General features: G+C 39.1%; 1 protein-coding gene across 4 annotated transcripts; it reads right to left on the minus strand.

Moving 5' to 3' along the window:
* Positions 1 to 1,102: 1,102 nt before the first annotated feature.
* Positions 1,103 to 24,616, minus strand: kdm5bb (lysine demethylase 5Bb). Of its 4 annotated transcripts, none has more exons than XM_058390022.1 (28): positions 24,294 to 24,616; positions 19,378 to 19,455; positions 18,887 to 19,009; positions 18,525 to 18,695; positions 16,810 to 16,866; positions 13,898 to 14,038; positions 13,650 to 13,752; positions 12,893 to 12,999; positions 12,602 to 12,760; positions 11,850 to 11,969; positions 11,529 to 11,687; positions 10,749 to 10,930; positions 9,466 to 9,628; positions 8,915 to 9,034; positions 8,624 to 8,818; positions 8,227 to 8,408; positions 7,931 to 8,055; positions 7,204 to 7,354; positions 6,985 to 7,099; positions 6,126 to 6,496; positions 5,775 to 5,913; positions 5,360 to 5,539; positions 5,040 to 5,198; positions 3,609 to 4,067; positions 3,347 to 3,419; positions 2,619 to 2,815; positions 2,242 to 2,502; positions 1,103 to 2,135 (listed from the first exon to the last, which is right to left on the minus strand). In XM_058390022.1, exons 1-28 carry the CDS (start codon positions 24,444 to 24,446, stop codon positions 2,019 to 2,021), a joined length of 4,560 nt encoding a protein of 1,519 aa, XP_058246005.1. In that variant the 5' UTR covers positions 24,447 to 24,616; the 3' UTR covers positions 1,103 to 2,018. The 4 variants fall into 4 exon arrangements, with proteins under 4 accessions (XP_058246005.1, XP_058246004.1, XP_058246007.1 ...); XM_058390021.1 differs by having other exon boundaries at positions 12,884 to 12,999; XM_058390024.1 differs by lacking the exon at positions 16,810 to 16,866.
* Positions 24,617 to 26,501: the final 1,885 nt, after the last annotated feature.

The raw sequence follows: 26,501 nt of genomic DNA on the forward strand, positions 1-26,501 counted from the left end.
CAGTTAACTGTTTATTAGCAACAATTTCAATTAGAAATTGTCATAACACCAAATTTTTGTGGAGGTGCCAGTGTTTTTAAGCCAGTTATTTGCAGGAAGAAATATCACTATGTTTGCATTTAATAACACATTATGTCCTAATGCTGGTTGTTTAAGCTTTATTCTATTCTCCATTAATCAACTGACTCTTTTCCAAACAGCTGACAAACAAATTAGATTTCAATTCTAAATTTTATGATGAGTGCCAGTAATTTTTGAGCATAGCTGGGTCACAGGGTCTGAGGAATGAGCATGATCCATTGAACTACAGGCACAGCTGATCATACCACCATCATCAACCTCATCAAAGGAGAAAAGAAAGAATCATTTGAACATGCTGTCAAAAGTGGGACATTTAATAGGCAATAAAATAATTTCATAAAGTTTAAAAGTCCAGAGTTAAGGCCCCTGGTTAAATAACTTGGTTAATTAACTTTTGACCAAGTCTAAAAGTGGTTTTAGAAAAGGAAAATATGATTCAGGTTAACATTTAGTCTCTTATAACTGGGCGATGATTGTTTAGGCTCAGTGTTTAGGATTCCACGTACTGTTGACCGGATACTGTATGGCATACATAAAAGTACGTGGACACCTGTCTATCTGTTGCCAAAGAGTGTGCCACAAAGTTTCTTAGGACGTCTTGGTAATAGTAGATTTAAAATTTCCCCCTCACTTGAACTAAGAGGCCCAAGCCTGTTCCAACATGACAATGCCCTATACAGTAAGCAAGCTCCATGAAGACATGGTTTTCCAAGGTTGTTATGGAAGAACTGAAGTAGCCTGCACAGAGCCCTTATTTCAACCCCAATGACCTCCACACAAAATCTATGGCAAAGCCTTCCTGGAAAAGTGAGGTTATAATTAAAGAAAAATAGAGGGGACTGAATCTGGAATGGGGTGTTCAAAAAGCACATATGGGTGTCCACATACTTTCGGCCATATAGTGTAATAGCATTAATGTAGAAATGTATAAAAACTCGTATCATCAATTCAGTTTGCTGAGATCACTGATAAAACTATGAGGTTTGAACAAGCACTAAAAAGAGCAAAGAGACTAGAGACGTTTGTAAGATATTAGACAAAAGGGCTTTTATTCCACACTATAAACTGGGACATTTTAAACAAGCTTAAACCCGGCTGCCGACTCCCATCCTCCCACCCCACAAAATGGCCTAAGTAAGTTGTGTGGCAGTTTCTTTTATACACATCTTTCAGGCTGCTACATCACTAATCACCAACCCAAACTGTACCATCTATGCTTTACACTTCATGTACAATGAACCATCACCTCTAAAGCAGCAGCACACAATTCACACAGTTCATACACACTCCAAGTCCCCAGATGCTTACTGACATTATTGCTCAGATAAATAAAACTAATCTACAAAATCAAAAGGAAATAACAAAGAAATTATATTATCCCAGATGCATGTGTACATAACGGTGGATTTTCCAAAAACAAGTTTTCATTTCTTATTAGTTTATTGTAGATATTTGGTACAAAATTTTTTTTTGTGTTCTTGTGTTCAGCATGCAGAAGTCCCCGAGAAACAAGAAACCCTTCTGTATTGTTTTTCACATGCGTTTAACAAAATGACCTCGTTCTCATTATCGACAATGCAACCAATCAGAAACCCATGCTGTGTGCCCCACACTCTACTATGTAACGCTTTTTCGGTTAGCATATTTGTATTTTTAGACAACCACACATAGTTCAAATAGAAGGAGAAAAGTTGTAAAAATACAAAAAAAAATGACCAAAGAGCATCATTCAGAACAACAAAACCAAATTCCGAAAAAAAGAGGAAATAGCACCGTTATTACAAAGGTCAGAGGTCAGAGGGTGTTGGGATCAATCAGTTACACAACTGGGAAAAGGATAGTACAAAAGGGATAAAAGGGGAGATGAACTGGTAGTTCTCCTCCTAGGCCTCGGCTCCTCTCCTGCACAGCGGTATAATTTCTGTTGCTGGCCTGTGTTAACGTGCGCTGCAGGTGACACACATGTAGTCCTCCTCGGCTGCTACCTTTTCAGAAACGCCTACACAGATCATGTGAAACCACTGGTTACAGCAGTCACACTGCACCCAGAACACCTGTAATACACACACACCATATCCATATTGTTTTAGCAATTCCCCTTTACACATTTTCAATATACCTAAAAGAAATGGAAAAAAATAAAATAAAATAACCACACACCTCGTCTCCTGCAGGCTGAAGACAGCTCGCAGCTGGACAGAGGATCATGTCCTCCTCAGAGTCATCCGACTGGGATAGATCGGACAGGTAATTGGGTGACGCAGACACAGATGCTGCTTTCCTCTCTTTCCTCTTCTCCGTTCTCATCCGCTGCTTCTTCCTTTTAGGGATCCCTCGCTCCCGCACATCGATCTTCAGCCCCGTCTCTTCTCTCTCCATTCGCCGCTTTGCTTTCTTTTCTGCTGGGGTCACTAGGTCCTTCTTTTGGTCAAAAACAAAAAAAAAAAAAGACACGCTGTGAGTGTCAACGCTGATATTATAGTATTGAAGAGTAGCAATGTTGCTTACATACAAACACACAGCCTATACACTCTTACCTCTTTGCGTGGTGAAGTGTGTTCCTGAGTTGGGAAGGACGTGTGTTGTGGGCTGTCGGTTGCTGGGTGTGTATGCTGCGGACTGCCCTGGGCCGGGGGGCCATTTAGTAGTAGCATGTATAGCTGTTGAGTCTCAGGTAGTGATACCTGCAGCAGTAATCCTTCCACCATTAGCTCCTCCAGCTCTGTACTCAGACCTAACATACACACACACCAAAAAAAAGAGAGAGAGACATACACTTTTATTCATGCTAAACCTTCTGCTCCAGCCCTGACAGAATGCGAGTTTGTACTCAGTTCACAAATGGCACGAAAGTCAGCACAGTACAGGGTTAATAAAGGTGGGCAATATAAAATATTATGCCTGTAACACATGAATGTATGTAAAATAATATATGTATTATTTGAGTGTAAACTGCAATGAAACAATACTTCATTCTAGGGGAATATTACTTCTTTATGCTTTGCATTTGTTGTGATTCACAGGACACTTAATGTCAAAAACAGAGACCAGCATTAATGTAGAGGGAGCAGTGCCCTCTGCAGCACAATAACTATAAGTACAGGAGTCTTACAAGTAATGTCTAACAAATAAAACAACTGCCTATGATAGATAGACCACCACTGGTTGACACATTCCTCACTCATATCAGTAAACCTCCCACCATAACATTGTAACCTTAATATAGCCTGAAAAGGAAATAGAGATGCACTATATGTCTACTCACCCTGCAGAGGGATACAGCGCTGCTCTATGTAAAAGACAGACTGTTCCTGACTGCACTTGTTCCAGTCCTGACCCTGATGAACAGAAACACAAACATAACAACCTTATTGATAGGAAACACAAAACAGACTGCACTTTTTTTGGCCTTACATAAGGTATTTTCCTTCTTGTGTATGTTACTTGTAGAACAACAATTTTTATGATTATTAAGTTATTCTGCAATGAATTGAGACACAACCCATCACACCCTGCACCATACCCACCTTCGCACTGCTGTCCCCTTCACAGTGCCTTCCCTGGTTCTCCTGAGAGGTTGTTGGAACATTATATGAGGCAATGACCTCTCGTGCTCGCCTCTGCCAGTCCACCGTGCGTTCAATCACGTAACGCAGAGCATCTCCCTCTGGTAAACGCACACGGATCCTCTGCAGAGATGCCATTAGTGGAACAATCCTGTCTAAAGCCGGTTTCGCTGAACGCCGACACAAAGGACACAACCATGGCTCAGACTCACAAGGGTCCCCCTGTCCACGTACACACACACTGTGGAAAGCATCACGACACAGCTCGCACTGACGCATGGCACCCATGGGAGGCTTCTGACACATGCACACTTTGAATGTACTGCAGTCAGCTGCTGGGAGGAGTTTAGACTCATTAGCAGCACGGAGAGGCACCAAGGACTCGAGTTCCTTCAAACGGACTTCAGCAAGAGTCGCCATCTGAAAGAGAAATGAAAATGCAAAACAGGCTTAGTAACATGGAATTTTCAAAGTGATCCAATATGCAAAATATTAGAAGATGACAAATGTCTTCAAAGGTCTCAGAAGGTCTCAGTGTGTGTGTTCTACGGTATTTAGCGATTGTTTAAGTATAGTGTGTAGTATGAAGCATGGATTATCTTATTTTCTGCAGTAATTTGTCCAAAAGTGTCATGTGTTATTTGATGTTCTGCCCTGAATCACTTTTAAAAGGAGCATTTCGTAGTGCAGTTTCATCACCCAGATAACACAGATATATACTACCAGTCAAAAGTTTGGACACACCTTCTAATTCCATGGTCTTTCCTGATGTTTATTTCGTTCTACATTGTAAAACAATGCTGAAGGCAGCCGAAATACACAATAATGTCCTTTGAACAGTTGATATTGAGATATGTCTGCTACTGATGCTCTGTAAAGCCTTCATAACGGCTCTAATCTGAGGTGCTGTTAATTGGTGATTTCTGAGGCTGGTAACTCTAAATGAACTTCAGAGGTAAGTTTTGGTCTTGCTTTACTGGGATGGTCTTCATGTGAGCCAGTTTCATCATGGTGCTTGATGGGTTTTGCAAATGCACTTGACAATACTGTTCTTGCAAGAACTATTCCAGAACACCTGACCTTCGTGTCTTAAAATAACAACTGACTGTTTTTTGTCATTACATATGGATTACTTAAGTCCATGTGTGTTATTTCATAGTTTTGAAATCTCCAGTATTGTTCTAGAATGTAGAAAATAAATCCCTAAACAAAAAACACTGAATTAAAAGGTGTGTCCAAACTTTTGACTTGTAGTGTATGTGATCTGAGCTATTTTTTAGTTTTTGCTGAAATGTTGAGGAAAAGAAAACATTTCACAATTTCTGTGTTATTTGAAAGTTTAATTTGTGATCTCTTTTGGGTCACATATTGTGACTGTGTGTGTTAACTCACAGCAGAAGCTGAGTCTTTACTTTCTGACAGGGCTTTCTCTACATCACTGAGATTGTCTAGCCTTCCTGTTCTCTTTTTCCCACATGACACTGCATCTCCCTTTGTCTTCTTCATCTTTCTTTTGAGAGAGCTTCCTCCCTCACACCGTGGACTCAACACCTGCAGACAGTGGGATAGAAAATGGGCTGAAGAAAATGCAGGTGTGCTAGAATATTGGAAAGTCATGTTAATATTGTTCATTTAAAAGAAAACTACCACACCAACAACCACCTTCAAAGACAACAACAGCAAAATTTTGAGAGCCTGTGAGATTTGTATACCTCTAACAGGGTGAAAGGGGAGTTTTTCAGGAGAAAGGTTTTGGCTGCAGACTCCTTCCACGCCTGCACCTCAGAAACAAGCGCCTCCAACCGCTCCAATGGCTCCAGCTGCACAGGAATCGCTCGGGCCCTCAGCACCAAGTCTGACAGTGTGTCCAACACAGGGACACGCCCTCCCAACTAAAAACACACACACACACACTCCTCAATATATGAGCAAAAACACTAAAAGATGCCAAATATTGTAAAATGTTATATTTTTTAAATTTTTTGTTTTTTTATATATATATATATATATATATATATATATATATATATATATATATATATATATATATATATATATATATATATATATATATAAATATAAAATTCCTGCATTAATGCAGCTTGAAAGCTCCTCAATGTGCTTTACCTGCAGAGCCTCCGCCTCCTTCAGCCACTCTGTAGCTCTGGTAATAGAGTCTCGCAGCAACAGACAGTTGGGCATGCATGTAGGAACAGCTTCAATCTCTTTTAGAATAGCAGACAGAGATTCCACACTCTCTGGAGGTCTAAGGGAGATGAACAATTGATTTACATCTTGTCTGGAGATGAGTAAACAAATATATCAGACAGAAATGACTGGAACTTTTAATCCCAGATGACCCTTGGTGAATAAAAAGTCACCAGTCAAATGCAAATGGAGTTGCAAATGCAGCATTTCAGTGCAACACTAAGAAATCTGGTGTGTATTCTGGTTTAAGCGACTCGATACTGCCCCCACCTGGTTTTGAGCAGCTCCTGCGCTTTCTCCTCCCACTGCTCAGACACTGTGAGCAGCTCCTGCAGACGAGCCATAGCACGCTCTATCGCAGGATCGGAAGTTAGCCCCACAGCACGGTCAATCAGCTGCCGCATAGTGTCCAAAGTGAGGCCACGGGTACTGCTGCCCGACTCCTCTGCCAAACGCACTGCTGCTAACCAGCGGGCGATCTCTAGACGCTCCCGTAGCCGAGGAACCTCCGGCAAATACACGTCAAACTCTGAGCTCTCATCTAGAAGGGCCTGAATCTCCACTACAGAATCTGCACTCACAGCATCAGACAGAACTTTCTCACTGTGTGCCTGGAAATCCTCGATACGGTTCAGCAGCTCCTGAGAGAGAGAGGATGACGACAGAGGGCAATTAAACATCAGAAGAAAATAAAACTCTTCATATAAACACCTAAATATATAGATTATATAAAATAAAGAAATGCCCATCAGAATGACCTTTCTGTCTCTTTAAAGAAGGGAAATGATTCATTTTAGAATTTCAGAATTCATACAGCAGAATAAACATTTATTTGTGTACCTTTTGAGCTTGTATGTTTGAATCATGATGCTTCTCCTGTTAGCTGTTAGTTACAATTGTGCAGATAAGAAGCTACATCTAGTGCCATACATATGTTTTGGATTAAACATGTAAACTTAAATTTTCAGATGTGTTGGGTTTAAAGTACATATAATCTGTTTACCTAGAATAAAATCATTCCGACTGGCCAAAACATTTTCCTGTATATGCAAATCTAGCCATTGCTTCATCTTGCTGGATGAAGCAAATGGATATGGCAAGGGTGTGTATGTGTGTGTGTGTGTTTTACCTTCAGTAATGGTGCTTGCATTAGGCTACAGGGAAGGCTGTAAAGCTGACGCACAAATGACCTCATTTCCTCTACAGTCAACTGGTTCTGAGTTTTTCCTCCCCCAGCACGATACCTAATGAGACACAAATGCATTGCTGACCACACCAATGCCACCACTTCACACAATGCAAAATGGGATAGTGCTTAGCTAATTCACCAGCCTGTGTGTGTACATACCTGGTCTGTCTCTTGCCATTGAGAAGCTGCTGTGCTACAGACGTGCATCTGTCTGCATCCTGAGTGACCACTCTCAGGTGACGTAAAAGATCATTATCCGGAAAACTGTTCTTATCTGACTCCTCAAGCAGGGAATGGAACACAGACAGGTCTGGAACAGAGCACAGAGAGCGTTGTTGAGACGTTTTACTATTAACTTTTAACAACTTACATAAAGGCTACCCATGCAGTGATTATTTTAACCGCTCATGAATGGTATTAACAGATGTTTAGTAGCCCTTTTTCACTGACAAGGTGCTAGTGTCCATTCTGGAATCCTTCCAGTTTTGACCACAAAAAATGTAGCTCTCAGGCTGCAAAATCATTTTGGTCTCATAAACCGAAATGTTCCTAGTCTGCTGTCTTTTTTTAGACCACCTTTAACAATGAATAGAAAAACAGAAAGAATACTGCAGGAACTTTTGAAGATTATTGTTAAAAATCAGCAATATTAAATGTATTAAATAACCATAAGTCAATTGTTTGTAGAGAACTAAACAGAATGTCGATTTGGATTTTATTCTTAAAAGATACACCTTGCATAACTGTTATTATTCATAGTACATTACTAAACTCCCACATCATGTAATTATATTGTTCGGCTCTTAAACATTGGCAGTGGGTCCAGAAAAAGTACCAACACCGTGCTAGTGTACAATCTGAATCGATTCACTTAAGCAAAACTCACTGCGCTTTTTGTCCAGTTTGGCCTCAAGGACCTCAGTTACTCGTGACGCCCACTCATCGTACGATAGAGCCCTTTGCTTCACAGCATTCATCATGGGGAGGAGGTCATCCAGCATGAAGCGGTACCTGTGATATAACAAAAAGACATATAAAGAGGATAATAATAATAGAAAACAACAAAACATTTAACCTTCTAACCATCATGCATCCATGAATTTCAGAGACTGAAACAAACATCAGATTCTTTAAATTCCTCTTTATATGTTGTAGAATAAAATTATAGGCTGACGAACTTACCTGAATGTGTATTTGGAGGCAGGGCAGGAGCAGAGCTGGTGAGCGTGGTGTAGACACACCTGCTCACATGGTCGACATGGACAGGTGAGAGCAGACAGGTAGCAGGTGGTGCGACACTTAAAACACTGCCTCTCATCATCCTGTAGCAAATCATATTCAAACAACTCACACTGCACCACTCCCTAGAGAGAGAAAAGAAAAAAGGAAAGGCTCATGCAAATGAAAAAAATATTTCAAAAAAGACACCATACTGTACACACTGCTAAATAAGCCTAAAGGTCATCTAATGGGTTTTAAACACTAACTCTCTATGGAATGTTTAAAAGTCTGGTACTAAGCAAGCAGGCTGTTAGTGATGCAACCCAAGCACTTGTTTAATTGTTGGTGCTTTTCTCACCAATTTGCGGATTTGCTCTCGGAGGTCCTTCTCTTCGTTGATCATTAGCATCATGTCTTTGTGCACGGCTGAAGCCAGAACAACATCCAGTTTCTCAGGTTTGGCAGCCATGTTACATATCATCTCGTCATGCGAGAACACGCAGTAACGATGCAGCAAGCGGTAGTGCTCAACACACTGACGGCCCAAAGGCATCTACAGAAAAAGAAGGGCAACAATTATCTATCCAATATTAATATTATACTCCAGTATCACATAGAAATGTGTGAGAGAGGTAGAAATCTTTCTTACCCAGTCCACGGTGCAGAAGTTCACAGCCTCTGCAAAGTTGAAGCCCTGATTAAAACCACTGTGATAGGCTCTCGGGAATGTGATGACAAACTCTCCTGCACATTGATTGGTCCTGTAAATCTGAGAAACAAAGTAGAGGATTAGTTGAAGAAAAAAAAAAAAAATCAATTAGTGTGAAGTGTAATTATGCACAATTCAGTGATTAAAACAGAGATTCAACATTAGAAAGACAGGACTGTGTATGTGCAAGAGAGACAGAGATCTGTCATCTGCATGTGTGAGATGGTTTGGTGTATGTGTTAGTGGGTACATATGATGCACTATTAACGTGTATGTGTTACATATATATATATATATATATATATATATATATATATATATATATATATATATATATATATATATATATATATATATATATATGGGTGTGAAAAAAAGATATGAGGTTATGAGTGCTAGATGTGTTCATGTTAAAGTTTGTGTGTGTGATGCAAGATCCTCAAAGAGAGTGTGTGTGTGTGTGTGCGCGAGTGTGTGTGAGCAAGACTCACTGGTACTCCGTGAGCCATAAGCGTGTTAGGGTTCATGATGGTAACGAGCTGATGTAAGAGATCTGGCTGAGATTCAAATAGCTCAGGTGCCAGCTTCTTCATCACTTCCTCCAGCTGCTCAGCAGCAAATCCTGGAGCACCATACCACGTCTTAGGCTCTCCCCTACACACAAAACCAGCAACTACTTAAAACCACATTCTTATCATCATCATCATCCCTTACTTTTTCCTCAAAGACAGGTGGAACTAATATAACCAGAGTATGTGGAGAAAATGTTTAGGCGTAATCCTTTTCACAAAGCAGGCTTCAACTAAATTCATAAAGGTAGTTCAAATCCATTCTTGTCAAATCCTACTTAAGTTATAGATTTTCAGCATTTTAAAATGGCAAAGCACCTTTCTGCATTTTTCAGGCCACACCTGAATAGTCATTCAAATCTGATTCAAAACTGAACCCTGTCTTGTTTTTCTTGATTTCAGACATTTGCTATAACAACATGGACGAAAACCATTAAGAAAGGTGAGTCAGAAAAGTAATTACTAGTGGAGTACAAACACTGAAATTACTAAAATGTTTCAAGGCAAAAAAAAAATGGAATATTATTTTTCATAACTGATTTTATTAGAGACAAAAAGAGACAAGCTGTCTGTGTGTGTAAAAAAAAAAAAATAGTTTTAGCAAAGTGATTTGCTCATACCTCTAATACTTCCCAAAATTCTGAACAAAGTTGGTCACATATCAATCATACGGAGTCTGTGGTATAGTCAAATATCGAATAATTCTCTTATTACTGAAAATCGTCTTATCATATCATTCAGCTTCAGTGCTGAATGATATGATACTGTTGGTTTAACAGTAGAAGTCGCATCATGTGGAATCCTAAGGATTACTTTTAGTAACTCAACTTGAAAAATGACAAAGAATTAAGAAACACAACAAATTCTCTGAATACATTCAAGAACAAATCAGTGTGTAGTATTTTAAAAACAGCGAAGTCTCCATACTGAGAGATAACTCACTTGCCCTACACCACTGAGTGTATAGTAATGGATTTCCCCTGCTCTTCAGTGTGAACAAAACCCTTACAGGGGTCCAGGCCAAAGCCAACAAAACTCATTCTCCAAGATGTTTACTACACTATTTTATACTGTCAGTGAATTTTAGGTGACTTGGTGTTATGTAAGATTTATAACCAAAGTCCTATGGTTCTAACAATATATTTGACTAAATTGCTTTAATATATTCAGGACATACTGAAAGCATGATAAAAAGTGGTATTTACCAATGCAGGTAGTTAATGGAGTAGCTCCAATGGTCCTCGATATGCCAGCAGAAAGAGGAGAAGCACATGCCCACATACAGCCAGGGCAGGGTCATGCCACATATATCAGCCGTCACATGCGTCAACACAGATGGAGCCATCATTGCCATGTTATTCAGATTCCACCCACAGCTCAAGTACTTCTACAACACAAACACAACAAAGCTATGACAAACTGTAGAAATCATCTAATATTTTTTTGGATATATCCAGATCATTAAAAAGTGCTCATGACAAAAATATCATAACACCCAAAAATGTAAGCATGTGTTATTTCCTTTTCATTTTTACTTTTATTCAAAAGTGTTAAGGAAAAAAAAAACTTTATTAAGAAGAGAGAACCTTTGTACTAAGTATGAACAAAAAGGTTTCCAGTTTAAAAAAAGGTTAATAGTTAATAAGGATGTGGTAGCTTAGTGGTTATGGTGTTGGACTACTAATCAGAAGGGATTTAATCCTTTAGCACGGCCCTTAACCCTCAACAGCTCAGTTGTATAAAATACAAGTTGCTCTTGATAAGAGCGTCTGCCAAATTACAGAAATGTAGTTAGTATAATGTAAACATGCATACATGGATATTTCAATTAATGTGTGTTGAGCCCGTCTACCCAGTGTCTGGAATTTCTTTTTCATTTGTCCAGCCCTGAGATTAGATTTAGTACTTGAGACATTCTTAAGTACATTCCTTAGAAATTCGATCTATTACTGTGCTGCTGTATTTGTATCAGTGCTTTACTTTACCTCGTCTTGCGGTGCAACCTTGAACTTGCCGCCCCTTATTGGAAAGCCACTGCCGAACTCCTTGGAAGCGATATCAGCTCCGTACTCTACCGTCACATCCTCTGTGATAGTGCCCACCAACCGCCAGAACTCTTTCTCTACCAGCTCAGTGGGCACCATCTATAAATTGATACAGGCACAAATACACAGCCACAAAAAAAAACAAAAAACACAAGAACATTAGATAATAATAAATGCAACAAAATATTTACAGATAAGTTACTAATTTCAAGGTCACTGAATACGCATCACTTCTAACTGACCACACATTTCAGAGCTTACATGAACAGGCATGTTGAAGTAGTCCGACTTAAACGAGTCGGCCATTTCCCCAAATGTTTTGAGGGAGTATTCTCTGCGTGCCTGCTCGAAGCCAAATGCCTGCTGGGGTTTACTGCATTCCTGTAACAGAAACATACAATCAGTAAATCAAAATCTTTTTAAACTTTCTTCAATCTTTTAATTATTGTAGTACCATTAGTATCAAAAGCTATCCATATGCACCGTAGAAAGATTCATGTGCAGTGTATGTGGTTCTGTATCTCTGTTTAACACAAACACTCCACTTTAATAGGAACCCCTTTACATATCATTTATGCCATTTTTAGCCAATCATGTGGCAGCAGAGCAATGCATAAAAGCTTGACATTATACATTGGATAAGTGCATAAACCAGCAGATGTAAAGGTTTCCCTAGTAAAGTGGATAGCGTTTGTGTACGTGTCTGTATGTATGTATATAAATAAAACAAAAAAAGTAGACAACACCATCATTACTTAAAATAATATTTAAAAAGCTATAAATAACCTCAGTGGTAATTTTACCACAATTCAATTGTTATTTGCCACTGTTGTGTATTGGATTATGTTGTATAGTACCAGTGTATCATAATAAATCAAAGCTAATACTTTGCAGGCCATAAGTAATTAAGCTCTGTATTGACACAATCACCATGATGTTAGTGTTAGATGAGGATATGTCCTGGTTTAGTGAGTGAAATAGTAGGGTTTTAGACAATCCCCTGCTTCCCACACCTGCGCCAGACACTTGGGGCACCTCCAGTCACCCTTAGGGACATCATGAAGGGGCGGGATCAAGCAGAAAGTGTGGTAGCTGTCATCGCAGCCATCGCATAGCAACAGCCTATCCTCATCAGTGCCGCTCCCACATACCAAACACACATACAGGTCCACCTAGAGTAAGAAGTAAAACAAATGGGACAAAGGAAAAAAGAAGGGAGATGGTGAAATAGAGGGTATCGGTGTTGTAAAAAGACATACAGAAAAATCAAACAAAGGCTGTAAGAGGAGACTCACTACACTGACAGGTGGTTGTGGAGCGATTTTCTTATAGCGTGATTTGGTTTTCTCCGGCTCAGTTTGCAGTTCTCTCTCCACAGGCTCCTGTTTAATCTGAATGGGTATTTCCTTTACTGTTGACACAACACAAAAGAGCTTGTCTTTAAAATCGGCTCTTGCGTAATGTAACTAATTCACATAAATAATGTTCACTTTTTGGCACTTCTTGATCCTGAACAATAAGGAGGAATATCTGTCAGATTTTTTAAAAAGGATGCCAAAACAAAATCTCAGATAATGATAGAGACTGACGGGGATGATGCAGAAACAGCAAATACCTGTTATGAACATATAATTATTTCAAACTGTAAGTAAATTTGGTTATAAATGTAGAGGGAGGCAGAGCATCTTTCGGTTGAATAGGAATTAAAATCTTTAGATGTTATTTTCGCTGGGGAAGCAGATTTAAAAATGCTATATCTTTACTTTTGGTTGAGATATGTGCAAAGGAAAACATTTTAATAAAAATAAAATAAATAAATAAATAAAGGACCATTCTAATATAATCTATCATTTTCATGAAAGTATTCTATCCATCCTATCTTATTGCTTTTTATGTCCTCTAATTGATTTAGATCATCTTTTTAACTTCTTCATCATGCACTTTCATCTGCATTTTGTGTGTGAACGGTGCTATACAAATATTAATTATATTGACAAGGATAAAAACCATGATAAGACATGTGATGATAACCTTGTATAGTATGCAGAAACAGCAGCTCACCTGGTTCAGGTTTGGCAACAAAAGAGCCCATCCGTCTCCTGAGATTGGGCCTGCTCTCGCTCGCATCTCCTCCGGCACACCCCTCTGACTTCCCACAGTCAGACTAAAAAGGAAGCAAGACAGGAAGGATGATTTGTTGGGTTTATTTGTAATACAAGTAATTATAGCTCAACAACAGTGTTGAGAATGTGGTTAATGAGTCCTGAGGTAAAGTTTGTATATGCGTGTGTATTAATCGCTTGATCTACCTCAGCTTTCATCCGCTTGGCTCTCCTGGCAGGTGTGCATGCATCACTGGGTTGCACCTGCACCTTTTGCCTCTGCACCAGATCGTGAGGTTTATATTCTTTATCATCACCATTTTCTGGGAGGGGGGGCTTCTGAACGAACTGCGGATGAAATAATAAAAGTTACTTCCTTTTCCACTTCCAGCACCTTTTGAAGACAGTCCCATAAATTTCACTCGTACAAATGCATATTAGCTGCACTGTAGGACATTTGTAGTACATCTCTTGGCACTGCAACCATTTCAGAAATGAAAGGTTATGCACTACTAGCAGTTCATTACCGGATATGATTGGAAATTCAATACATTGACGTCTAAGGTACAACCACAAAGAAGTACCAGCGAAAATAGATTTGTAATTATTTCCACTCCCATAGAGGGCATTAACTGGTAAAAACAGCAGATGTAAAAAGACTCCTGGGTATCTGCATCATGACTCATCTCACTGTCAAAAAGAGGATTAGCACATATTTCAGCAATAGTGTTGGCAGAGATAAGACAAGAGCATGCATCAGGAGATGAGTGAAAGAGAATAGAGCTTATTATTGTTTTAACATTTTGTTAGAAAGTTTAGAAGCGGTCATTCATTCATCTTCATTAATCACTTGTCATGGTTGCAGTGGATGTCTGTCCCAGGAACAACTGGAAATATGCATTATTCCATGAAAGGACATCACTCTCATTCATTCTCTCTCTCTCTCACCCATACACACCCACACAGTCATTCACACCTACAGACATTTATAGCTGTCAATCTACCCCCAGCATGTTTCAGAGGGTAGGAAGAAACCAGGAGAACCCAGAAGAAAGCCACACAGACATAGACAGAACATTTGAAACACTACAAAGACAAGAACCAGGAACCCAGGAGATACAAGTTGGCAACACTACCCAATATGCAACTGCAATATGCTACCCAGGAAAATTCTGTTAATAGAAATGCTCCTTGTATATTTATATAAAAAAAGGAATGGGTTCCTATGAATGAAGATTGGTACCAAACATCCACCAAGCCCAAAGTAGCTAAAGACCAGATAAAAAAAAAAATCATGGTCTCTAAACGGTGTTAATTGCAAGTGGTCACATTCGAATGTAGAGATTCAAAGCTTCTTTAACCTTTTACATGCATCAACTGGTCCAATCTTAACTTCCTCTCTTGTGTAGCTACATATTAAATATAACAGACATATAAATGAATCAATAAGATGGGACTAATGTTGGATTAAAATGGTCTTGACACCACTCTTAACTTGAACATGGCAGCACAGGACTATACTTTCTTTTACAGCCTCTAGCTTTATCTGTATCTGTCCCTCCTCTTGATCCAACCCATGCAAATTAGCCCGAATCCAAATGAGCTTGGTAGGAGTGTCTCTAGCTATTATCAGATTATCAGTTGGAATACACAGTAAAGAGGAAACGGGGGGTGGGTGGGGTGCTTCTGCAGTGCTTAACCCAGAGGGATCTTTTTCACAAAGGAAAGGAAAGGGGGTAAGAGAAAGAGGTAACAGCTGTTATGTTTAAAAGCATATTCCCTACTGTAACATACAAAGCTCAAAGGGAAATGAAAGCCAGCAAGCAAGCAAGCAAGGGTGTAGTAAATGATGAGGTGGAGAAGTTAAAGGGGCTTTCATGCATCATACATTTTCTTTATTCTGGCTGGTTTGGTAAATATAAACACTATATCTGTACTTGGATATGCACCAAATAACTGCACACAAATCAGGCACCTCAGTCTTCATCCAAGTGAACGCAGTTTTATGGAGGTCTGCACCAAAATAATGAAAAAAAAAAGGGACTAGGAAGTGTCATATTTAATGTATTAAAATGAACCAGGCTGTAGAAGATTCTGAAAACAAAACTAAATATTATTATTATTAAATTATTATTTCTAGAGCACATAGATCAGCACACATTTGTGTTTCTTTAACACGTTTTAAGTTCATTTTAAGGAATAGTTCATTGCAAGGAATAATCTCATTAGAACTGGCCCCATTAATGCATGTTGCATGTCAAACTGTACCTAAAGTATGGGTTTCAGCATTTTATAAATAACTGCAAATATAAACCTACTAGTGCATATTATAACCTTGAGTAAACAACTATAGTAATCTATCTGTTCTCTAATAAAAAAAAAATCACTCAATTAGAACAAATAAGAAGCAGTGACGGATTCACACCATGCCAAATTCCAATCAAAGAACACTCACATGTTAATACTTTATTGCATTTGTAAAGCAGTGGAATGTGAAACCGACCAGACCAAATGAAAAAGACACACTGTCACACAAATATCTACTGTTTCAGACTCTAGCAAATGAACATGCGTACAAACTAGGAGTGAAACGCCTAAACTAACAATGCTCAATGTTCTGCTTCTTCATCCATCACATTCTACTGAAGTGTGGCATTTGGCATCACAGTGTGTGGGGGTTTGTGGTGGTGGTGGTGGTGGTGGGGTGATCTGGAAACTTTGAGGGGTCAAGATAGACCGATTACATAAATACTAGCCCGCCTCCATGATAAACTGAAACAATGTTGGGCTTCAGGGGGAAAGAAAAAACCACCAGACACCAAAACATGCAAACAAAATGAAAGAGAAAGATGATCCTAAGTGAAACAGGAAGAAGACATTGAGATCTGTTAAGAATATGGTTAGAAGAGTTTACTAGTGGTTTAGGAATATAAGAACTGATGCAACTTGTTTAGGCTCTAGCTTTTAAAAACCCCAGTTTCAGTGTTTTTGTTTCAATTCCCCCAGTTAGATATTTCACAGAAGAAAACCAAACTTATTTACAGTACCCCCCCCACCCCCCACCCCCAAATGAGCTGATGTTAGAACTGCTTGGTCCCATATCAAAAAATCAGACATACCTTCTCCAGCTCAGGAGCAGCCCCGAAACTCATCAGTTTGGCTGCTATCTCTGGAGCCTGGGCAAGAGAACGTGCCAAGAGTTATACAAGAATTTAGGTGACCTCAGACTCACAGAGGTCACAAACATCCAATTAGAGGTCTCTCCTTGTGGAGACATCAAATATTTCTGGGGCATGTTGGAAGAGGATCTTTCTTGCCAATAAAAACAAATTAAGACATTTTAATTCAAGATCAACACATCACACCAGATACTCCAACTGTATGTTTTTGTTTTGCACCAGAACACAGCACAATTAGAACCGATAAAGATCTCCAGGATGAGTTTAACACCAAAAAAAAATCTTGATAAGATAAAACAGGCAGTGTTTACTCTAGACATGACCTTTCTTGTCAAAGCAAAGCCACTCTTATGTTTGGGCCAATGTGTTTAAAACTCCTAGAATTAAATGTTTGAACTCACACAATTTAAGGAGCAGACCTTCCACCTGGCTAAAGATTCATTCTGAACGCCTAAAATATAAAAGCTACGCATCAGTTTCCGCTAAAGGTTTTCTTCTAAAACTCTGGCCTGGGTTTGCAGCACAAGGTATCTGAGGTGTTTCATTTGTAGTTGCCTAGTTCCCACAGTCAAACCCACAACCACTGTGATGTGTAAATAAGCTGAGATGATGTGTGAAAAATAAACTGCATTTTCACTTCTGAAATCCAATTAACAATGGAACTGATGCAAATTTGTTTTACCCTTTGCTCATTACTCTGGTTTCTGATATCAAAGTCATCTATAACCTCGAACCACAGACATGTTATTCATCTATTCTGTTCCTGTGATTTTCTTTAACCTTTAAGCATTTGATGTTGTTTTCCTAACCTATTGCATCCCTATAGTCATTTCTAATGGCACCCAAGACTGGATGTCAGTCATGCTTTATATAGAAAGATAAAGTAAAATAGCCTTCTGATTACTAGGAATTTTTTTTAATTCAGCAATAAATTGTTAGAAACAAGCAAATAATTGTTTGGCAACTACAGCAGCCATTCATTAGAAATTTGAATCAGAAAGACTTTTGGAGTCCTTGGTTAAACCAAATCCATGCCAATGCAATGATATCATGATACTTAAAACCTGCAGCTGATCCTTAGAATATTAAAACTTGCATTACTTGACTGTAATGGTCAAATCCCAGGATTCCCAGGAAAGGGCAAACCTTTAACAGTTCTAGGTTTGAACTGAGTTTCTACCTCAGCTGTAAGTCATTCAGGATAAATGCATCTGCCATATGGATGCATCTAAATATATGATGCAATCTAATTAAAAACATCTGCTAGTCATTTACCCAAGCCACTGCTTTCCATCATTTAGAAATCCTGTATAATCCATCTCTGGCAAACTTCACGCAAAAGCAGCAGCCTTTTTAAAGCACCAGAGTTTGTGAGAAGTGTTCTGTTTTGTTGTCACCATGTTTGGTTAAAACTTTGAAAAAATAAATATTCACATTCTTGTCTCATAACATAGCTGAGCTAATGGAAAATAGACCGTCGTATGTTGGATGCCATGTATGATATAGCTTGTATATTAAGTGAGAAAGCTAGATGTCTGGCCTCTTGAATAACCTTAAATTCTGGATCACTGGATTATATTAGTGGATCTGTAAAGAATTCAGTTCCTTGACATATTAAATGGTTAGAATTCCAGGATAATACAGTGTGTACACACCAGCAGGTTGGTCCCAGACTGGAAGAGGTTGTAGGGGTAGAGGACTCTTTCGTAGTGAGCACGCAGATGTGAGCCTACTGCTTTACCAGGCGCAAAGCCCATTGCCATGGCTATCTTTGTCCATTTTCGATCCTTACATACGGCATCAAAACCTCCTTCATCTGAAACCAGCTAAGCAGTGGCAGAAAGAGACACAGAGGTATCACAGTCATATACACTCCTGGACTACTGAATGCAAACTTTTTCTATCGTATTACTGACTAGGACAGAATAAAGGACAGTTTTTCCTCAATAGCACAAGACCTGTTGCAGTACTTGATTTAAAAACATTCATCTCTTAGCTGTGGGTTTAATGGCCTTACCTTGTTTAGGTGGTATAGATCTAGTATCTTTCGCTCTACGTGTGGAATTTTAAGAGTGCATCCTTGAAGCTCCCAGAATTTCGCAATCTGGTCCAGAAAATTGAGTTTGACCCTCGTCTGTGCCTGGGAGAGAGAAAACAGAGGGGAGCAACAGAAAAGGGTAATGGGTGGGGGCAACGAGGAAAAAACAGGAATTGTCTAGACAATAAATACATAATGATAATGATTAACCAATTTCTTTTTGCTGAACTGTGCTTCCTTTGATATGGAAGAGCAGGTGAGGTTTGAAAAGAACCCAGTTCTGCTGACTGGGGTTCTCTAATTGAAAGTGGTAATGCCTAATGCCTCCCTGTGATTCCTTGAACCATCTTAAATGAAAAGATAAACCCATCCAAACTCCCCTCCCCAAAACCACCTCCCCCCTATACACTCCCAACCACCCACACTCCAAAACCCCAGCAACCTAACACAAATGCTGGGTGTGAACTAACCTCTAACTCATTGAGCCTCTGGATCCGTGGAGTGAAATGAAGTCTGTCAACGTCACATGCAAATGGAGGCTGCCAGTCCTGAGCGCAGACAAACAGAAACATAAGTGAATTTAACTAAACAAACACAAAGTCAAATGTAGCAACTGTTGTCCCTACCAAAAGCATTTCAACGTTTCAACCAGCAAATGCTATTTAAGTGTGAAACATTCAAGTTGCTGCTGAGTTTTTACACTTCTCAATACCAGACGTGCCAAAATGGCCATATTGTTGTTTTTTTCCCCCACTGCAGAGCCATTACAATACACACATATTTAGTATGGCAACAGCAACTCTATATATAATTCGGTTACAGAAGCATACTAATGGTGCTACACAGAGCGTATCTCTTCTGTGTGATAGTACTATGATCCTTATTTTACATTTTAACAAATAACCAAGTCTCTTGTTGAGCTGAACTGTATTATGCCATTGGTTACACAGCAGGCCTTCCACAAGCCTACTCGACTGAGACAAAAAAGGGAAAAAAAAAAACGTTACCAGTTTACTGTTGCACAAGGTGTTTTTTCTGCTCGGCTTCTCTAAGGAATCGTTTAACAGTTTCTTCGATGAAACCAGTGCCAAATCCAAATGTGGGGCTTTTGATTAGAAAGCAGCAGTTACTCTTTCTATTTTTTTAGAGCACAATCTACCCATAAATTCTGTCATATTTAAACACCTCTGAACATAAAGGATAGATACCTGGATATAAGTAACATGGGTCTAGCTATAAATTTTGTTACATGATCTAAGTTTAGTGTACTTTTATTGTGACTTAGAAAACACTTAAAAATATAGTACATTACAGTGTAGACAGTATACATTGCAGGGTCTTAATGTGCAATAATAAAAAGGAAAAAAAAAACACATTTTGATGCTGTTATTCATGTAACATTGTAATTTAGCCAATTATGAAGTCGAGAGCATTCACAAATGTCCCAATTACCTGAAGCTTGCTATTAATTTAGGCTTTCAAACACACCTCAGGATCAAGAAATGTCAGTACTGCAGCTAATGTGTTGTTTTTCATTGCACCTTTGTTCATTTACAATGAAATAATACATTGCATAAAGATTTGGGGCTGGGGTCCATTCTGCACAGCATCAGTTCAGGTTCTCTTTCTCATATGGTTTTAACGTGGCAACGAGACCCAACATTCCTGCATTAGTCTGCATGTGAAAAGCCATATTGATATGCAGCATGTGGGGAGGGTTCTGTAGTGAGCACACCAAACAAATGGCCCTTTAGGGTTGCAAACTGCAATAAATGACAGCAGGAGACTGATCTAATAAGGAAATTACATGAAATGTATCCAACTAATGTGATATACAAAAAATATTAATGGGCCTCATGATCTTTCATGTGGAAGCATAATGAGAATTTAAATGCATGTGAAAGCACCAACTTGATCTTGGTTCTTGTTATTAGAACAATGATCCAAAAATAAAAACTGGAATAACTGGAAAAGCACAGCATGAACTCGTTTCAGTTTCAAGCATTTAAGTGACAGCAATCGCTTCCTATAAAATCTTTCTGTTGATCACTAACCATGCCTACGCGCATATGATTTGCTATAAATAAACAACATCCAATACGAATACAGATGAATGGTTCAGTCATTATAACTGAATTGAATGAGAGGGGAACTCAGTCATGGCAAGTAACACCTTTTGTGTACGTGTTGTCCTAAAGACTACATTTCTTACCCGCTAAAACCATGTACTTTGAGACACAACATAATTCTACATTTCCGCTTTGTAACCACGTAGGTGAACGATTTGCAAAACCACTTCCTCTGCCTAAGCATAAACTAGATCATCTGCTGTTAAACAGTGCAGAAAGGACATGGAGAATCTTACAATGCTGACAATGAGCCTTACACGCCTACAGTTACTGGCCTAAACGAATCCACGGTAGCCTCACTTGCAATTTTAGTCAAACTAACAGAACATGAAAGCCTCAAAAAGGAAGTCTTCTCATCGCACTGATTATTCTGTAGAATGATAGAAGACATTTACCCTACATTTACCCCCCCCCATCAGCACCCACACATCAACCCACATCCCCATTTGGCCCTTTTTATTTTCCAAAAACCAAGCCATAGCGCAACAATCCCCAGCTTAATACTGCCTATAGAGACACATATACACACACGGCAGGGTGTGAACAATATAAAATGTACAATTTTATAATGGTTTTAAGATGGTTGATACCATAGTGAACTTGCTACGACGTCACTTGTGTATGTCTTCAAGACAAGCATATCAGAATTGAATCTTTCACCGTTTAATAATTTGCACACCACATCGAGGTTTGTCCGATTGTAAATCATTTTTATTTTAAAACCAGATTCAATTATTAAGTAGATTAAAGGTGCTACAGTAATTGTTTATGTAAAGTTATAAAGTCTATGACAGTACGGCTCTGGACAGTGATTCATATGGGTGTTGTCACACATACACATGCCTGGTAAACACTGGCTATTAATTCATTGTGGGTAGGTAATAACATATATATATATATATATATAAATATTAAAATGTTTTTTGAGATACTAATACAAGACAGCTGGGAAAGTAACATTAAAACAACAAAGAACGTGAACACAATGTATCTGTCTACTATGTACACATGAAATAAATAATGTGCCTCAATTCCTATTAAAAATCAACAGCAAACTTGCGTACTCGCCCCAATACACTTTCATCCAGACAAATTTGGTAAATAACAGGTGGGGGGGGGGATAAACACTAAAATAGCCTTCATTTTTACCCGTATTTGATTCACAACAGTTGTGGTACAGACCCACAAAATGGCCAGATGGTAGTACACTCACACACACTCCACAAAGGCAACATGGAGGACGGCTGAAGTGAACACGGCCTGCACGGTAACCATAAATTCACCTAAAACAAACAGCACACTATGGCTTCATGTCGTGGCACTATTTCACTGAGGATTCACAATGATTATCACATTTAATACGTGTATATAAGATGCCAGAGTCGGCTTTACGCCATTCTGTGTTATCTGTTTACGTGTGCCTTCGCGTTCAAGTTATATAAATATGTATATATGTATACATATATAAATAAAAAACCGTATAGCAACGAACGATGGAAAAATCGGAAGGACTTGGGAAGGCTGAATGAAGGAGGGGGGAGAAACAAAATACTACACGTCTATGACTCTGTATTGTTGTATAATTGTAAATTTGTAATCAGTTGCCCAAAATGCGCCCTGTGCTTTCGTGTAAAAAAAAAAAAAAAAAAGAAAGAAAAAAAAAAGTACCATCCTATTTGTATACCTTAGATTCGCCATCACGATGACGGTATCAATCCTGATTAATGAAAATGCTCACATTTTGTCCTCACGCGTTTTCACTTTCTTGTGGCGTGAGACACGTCACGTAGCTCCCATATTGTGTAATCCGATCTACGAGTATTATTTTATTCACTCACACACACGACAGAAAACCTTTACATTGGCTGTAATTTCAACGCTTCCTTTATCTGAAATGCCTACTTAAAACCTGAAATGGCGGAAAAAAGAAGTGTTTGTGAAGTCGTTATACAGCCTTCAGCCCTCTTAAACCAAAATCAACACACCATTTATTTTACAGAAGTTTTTAGAGAACACGGTATAGACACACGCACCACCAATACTCCAGTTGATGTGGTTCATGCACTGCCATTTTATATCGCATCCAGTTCTAAGATTGTGTATTTAAAAAAGAAATCGAACTGGAGCTAAAAACAAAACAGCAGAATCCAAAGATTTTATTCATCTTTAACCGTGTTTAAACGTGTCGGTTTCTAGATCACTGACAAAAGTATCATCCTTGAGGCCAAATTCAATGTCACAGTGATGCGGTAAAGGAGCTCGCCATGTGGCCCTTTTCAATACGGGAGAGTATGTGTGTATGATCATTTATATACAACCAGGACTACACAATAAATTAGCAACGTAGGGGAGAAAACGAATCGAAAGTGTCGCTTTTAATCACAACATTGTTGAACGGAACGTTTCATTTGGAACACAACGGGTTTCCTTCAAAATAGATCAATAAGATCACTAGCTGAATCTACTGTAGGTTAGGTTACTGGACCACTTTGCATCTTCGGCTCTCCTGGTTAATCCTCAAACCGGCTACTAGTCACACTTAGCGATCAAAATGTGAAATCCTCAAGATCTTGAAACTCTGAAACATTCGGACAACTTTGTCGCGTATCGGTCATCTAACTACTCCCCCCCCGGTTTCTCTAGAACATGCGTCGATTTCAGTCCTGCTATCTTGGTGCCAATCGTGAGCCGAACAATATAACGCAACAAATATTGCCTTCACCTGGCGTCTCACACGCAATTATTGGTAAACAAATGATAGCAATGCAACCGGAAAATGCAGAGAAAATCGCTGTGCCTTAAAGTTTTCGTTGCATTAGCTAACATAAGCTTTAGGAAGATAGCTAGCATGGCCAGAGTAGTTATTTTCTCTAAGCCCATAACTAGCAGGCAAACAATCTAGCTAGCCAGTCACAGCATCTTGCATTCATCCTAGCTATTCTCACATGCAAGTTAGCTACCTTTTAAAATGTACTACTTTAACACATTAACCATTTCCCGTTGTGTATCAGTTTAGTTATTGGTGTATTTGCGCTGAATGAATTTGTAACTAGCCGAGACAACCAGATCCTTATAGATCAAGCACACAAAGCAATACAGCTGGTTTAGCTAGTGCTGTCACGGGGCCGCCATGTTGAAAATTTTCCCTTTAAATTGAGCACCCAAGCTTGCTAACTACTACCGGAGCCGATGATTAAATATCGAAACCGCGGTTATGGAGCAGCCGTAGCTCGGTGCATCAAGCTCTCGACACTCACCGGCGGCGGTCGGATTTTACAGATCCCTGTTTTCTCCGCGATCGGTCGAATCTTATTGATAAACGCGAATGGATTGACGAATTCCTCCCAGCTGGGCTCGAAGACCGGGCACTCCGGTGGCGGCTTAAACTCGTCCGGCCGAGGCTGGCTCATGGTCCAGATCCAGAGAGACGGGGGTCGCTCGGTCGGGACAGACAGGTGTTAGGATCGGACACTGCGATCGGCGTTGCTCTGATACTCCCGTGCCTGATTCCTACTTACTCGAACAATCAGTATCAACACAGGATGGCTGGCTCAGTCAAACACACACTGAGAAGATTGCTCTTAGGCAGTTACCACATCCGCCTAAAAAACTAGATACCTAGCAATCCGACAAGTCACACAAATCATCCCACAAACCTTAATATACGGTATTTAATCAGACATTTCAAGTATATGTAATTTTACCGTCTGTTGATGTTTTTTTTTACATATGTAAAAAACGACATAATGGATTCACAATTTCAAGAAGAATTAAGGCTTTGTTTTACACATTAGATGTTATCTAACATGATCCATAATTGTTACCCAACATATTTCAAATCACTGTGACGTATAATGTAAAAATGTTCAGTCAAATAAAAAGAAAACTCTACATGTATTTGTTACCGGGGTTTTTTTTTTAAAGCAAACTTCAGATTAATTGGGAGATGAGCCACGTTGCGGTACAAACTACGTTTTCTTGAGCAAACAAACAAACAAACATGTATATATAAAATAAAAATGGGGCATTACCCCAAAGTTCCTGGTTAAAAACAGGCTAGGTATCAAAAAAAATAATTAAATGATATGCGTGGAATTTTGTGTAAGTCAGTCAAGATACACATTTTAATTGAAAGTGCATGTATCTCATTAAAGTGACAAAATGACCTAATTCTTTTAGAAGTGACGCAATCGCAGCCCGTGGAGTTGTATTCATTAATCTGAGCCAATTATCTTCACACACTATAATAGCGTTTACTCGCGCGGATGAATACGTCCAGGTGACAGTTCACGGTGACCGGGACTAGTTCTTTAAATAGACCCTTCGAGGCCGCTGATTGGACGCGGTTCTTACTATGAGACTGATGTAGTGGACTGGGAGGGTCCTGTAGTCAAACACTGAAAAAAAGAGCAGATAGGAGTTTTAAAGAAACCTAATAATGTCCGCGGAAAAAAAACCCCGAAATGAATAAAATACATGCTAGATCTGATGCGTTTTTATCATGTAGCCCAATGCAGGGTGAGCTAAGAGACATAACCTTTAGCGTTTCTTAATAAACACAAACACTTTGATGGTCTTGCAGGATATGAATAACCGTTAATGTGATACTCAGACCGCAAAGGCGGAAGTGAAACTCAGACCCTTTCAAAAAGCAAGTAATGATGTTGTATGATGCGTGAAACCAATGTATACTGCACAAAGTATACTGTACTATTTTCCCTTGTTTCGTTATTTTTTTTTTCCTATCTCAGTTCGAAATAAAATCCCTTAAGAGTTTTTGGATGCTTAAAGTGATTTTAATGGAAGCATTTTCTGGAATGGTGCCCAATTCAGAGTATGTCTCTCTCTCACCCAGTGTCCCTGGCCAGGAGAAACTGCATTACATTACATTTACATATCTCGCATTTGGCAGACACCAGGTATCTGAAGCAACTAACAATTTATCTCATTTTATACACCTGAGCAGTTGAGGATTAAGGGCCATGCACAGGGGTCCAGCTTGGTGGACCTGGGATTTGAACTCATAATCTTCCAAGAAGTCGTCCTTAAGTTACCTCATCCCCCAAATAAACAGGTTTTTATAGGGCAGTTGTGTCCACTTATATCTGAAAAAAGCCAGTGTGGGTGCAGATTTTCAATCCATCCAAGTATAAGTCACACAAGTTTATTAAATCCAAGATCAAGTGATTAAAAGATGGAATCTGGTGTGGCAAATGGAAAATCATTGTTTGGTTGCAGCCTACTTGCCAGCATAACTCACCATTCACATTTATGCCTAGAGTTGTCCATGATTTGTAGTTTTTAAGTGTTTTATACAATTTTGATACCTGCATCAACACTGTACCTTTGCTGATTTAAAATGATCTTGGCTTTAGGTAGGACATCACTATGATTCCATATGAAAGGTGAACTTCATTATGGGTTCATAAAATTCACTGTGAAAGATCACTATTTCACTTTGTCTG

Source organism: Hemibagrus wyckioides, linkage group LG05, assembly GCF_019097595.1.
Source record: "Hemibagrus wyckioides isolate EC202008001 linkage group LG05, SWU_Hwy_1.0, whole genome shotgun sequence".
NCBI classification, from domain to species: Eukaryota; Metazoa; Chordata; class Actinopteri; order Siluriformes; family Bagridae; genus Hemibagrus; species Hemibagrus wyckioides.

Coding starts and splice junctions, on each gene's coding strand:
- kdm5bb (XM_058390021.1), bottom strand. CDS start 24,446: ATGAGCCAGCCTCGGCCGGACGAGTTTAAGCCGCCACCGGAGTGCCCG. Junction 13,753..13,897: donor CCAAGCGGATGAAAGCTGAG/GTAGATCAAGCG, acceptor CTTCCTTTTTAG/TCTGACTGTGGGAAGTCAGA. Junction 3,420..3,608: donor AAGGGGACAGCAGTGCGAAG/GTGGGTATGGTG, acceptor TCTGTTCATCAG/GGTCAGGACTGGAACAAGTG.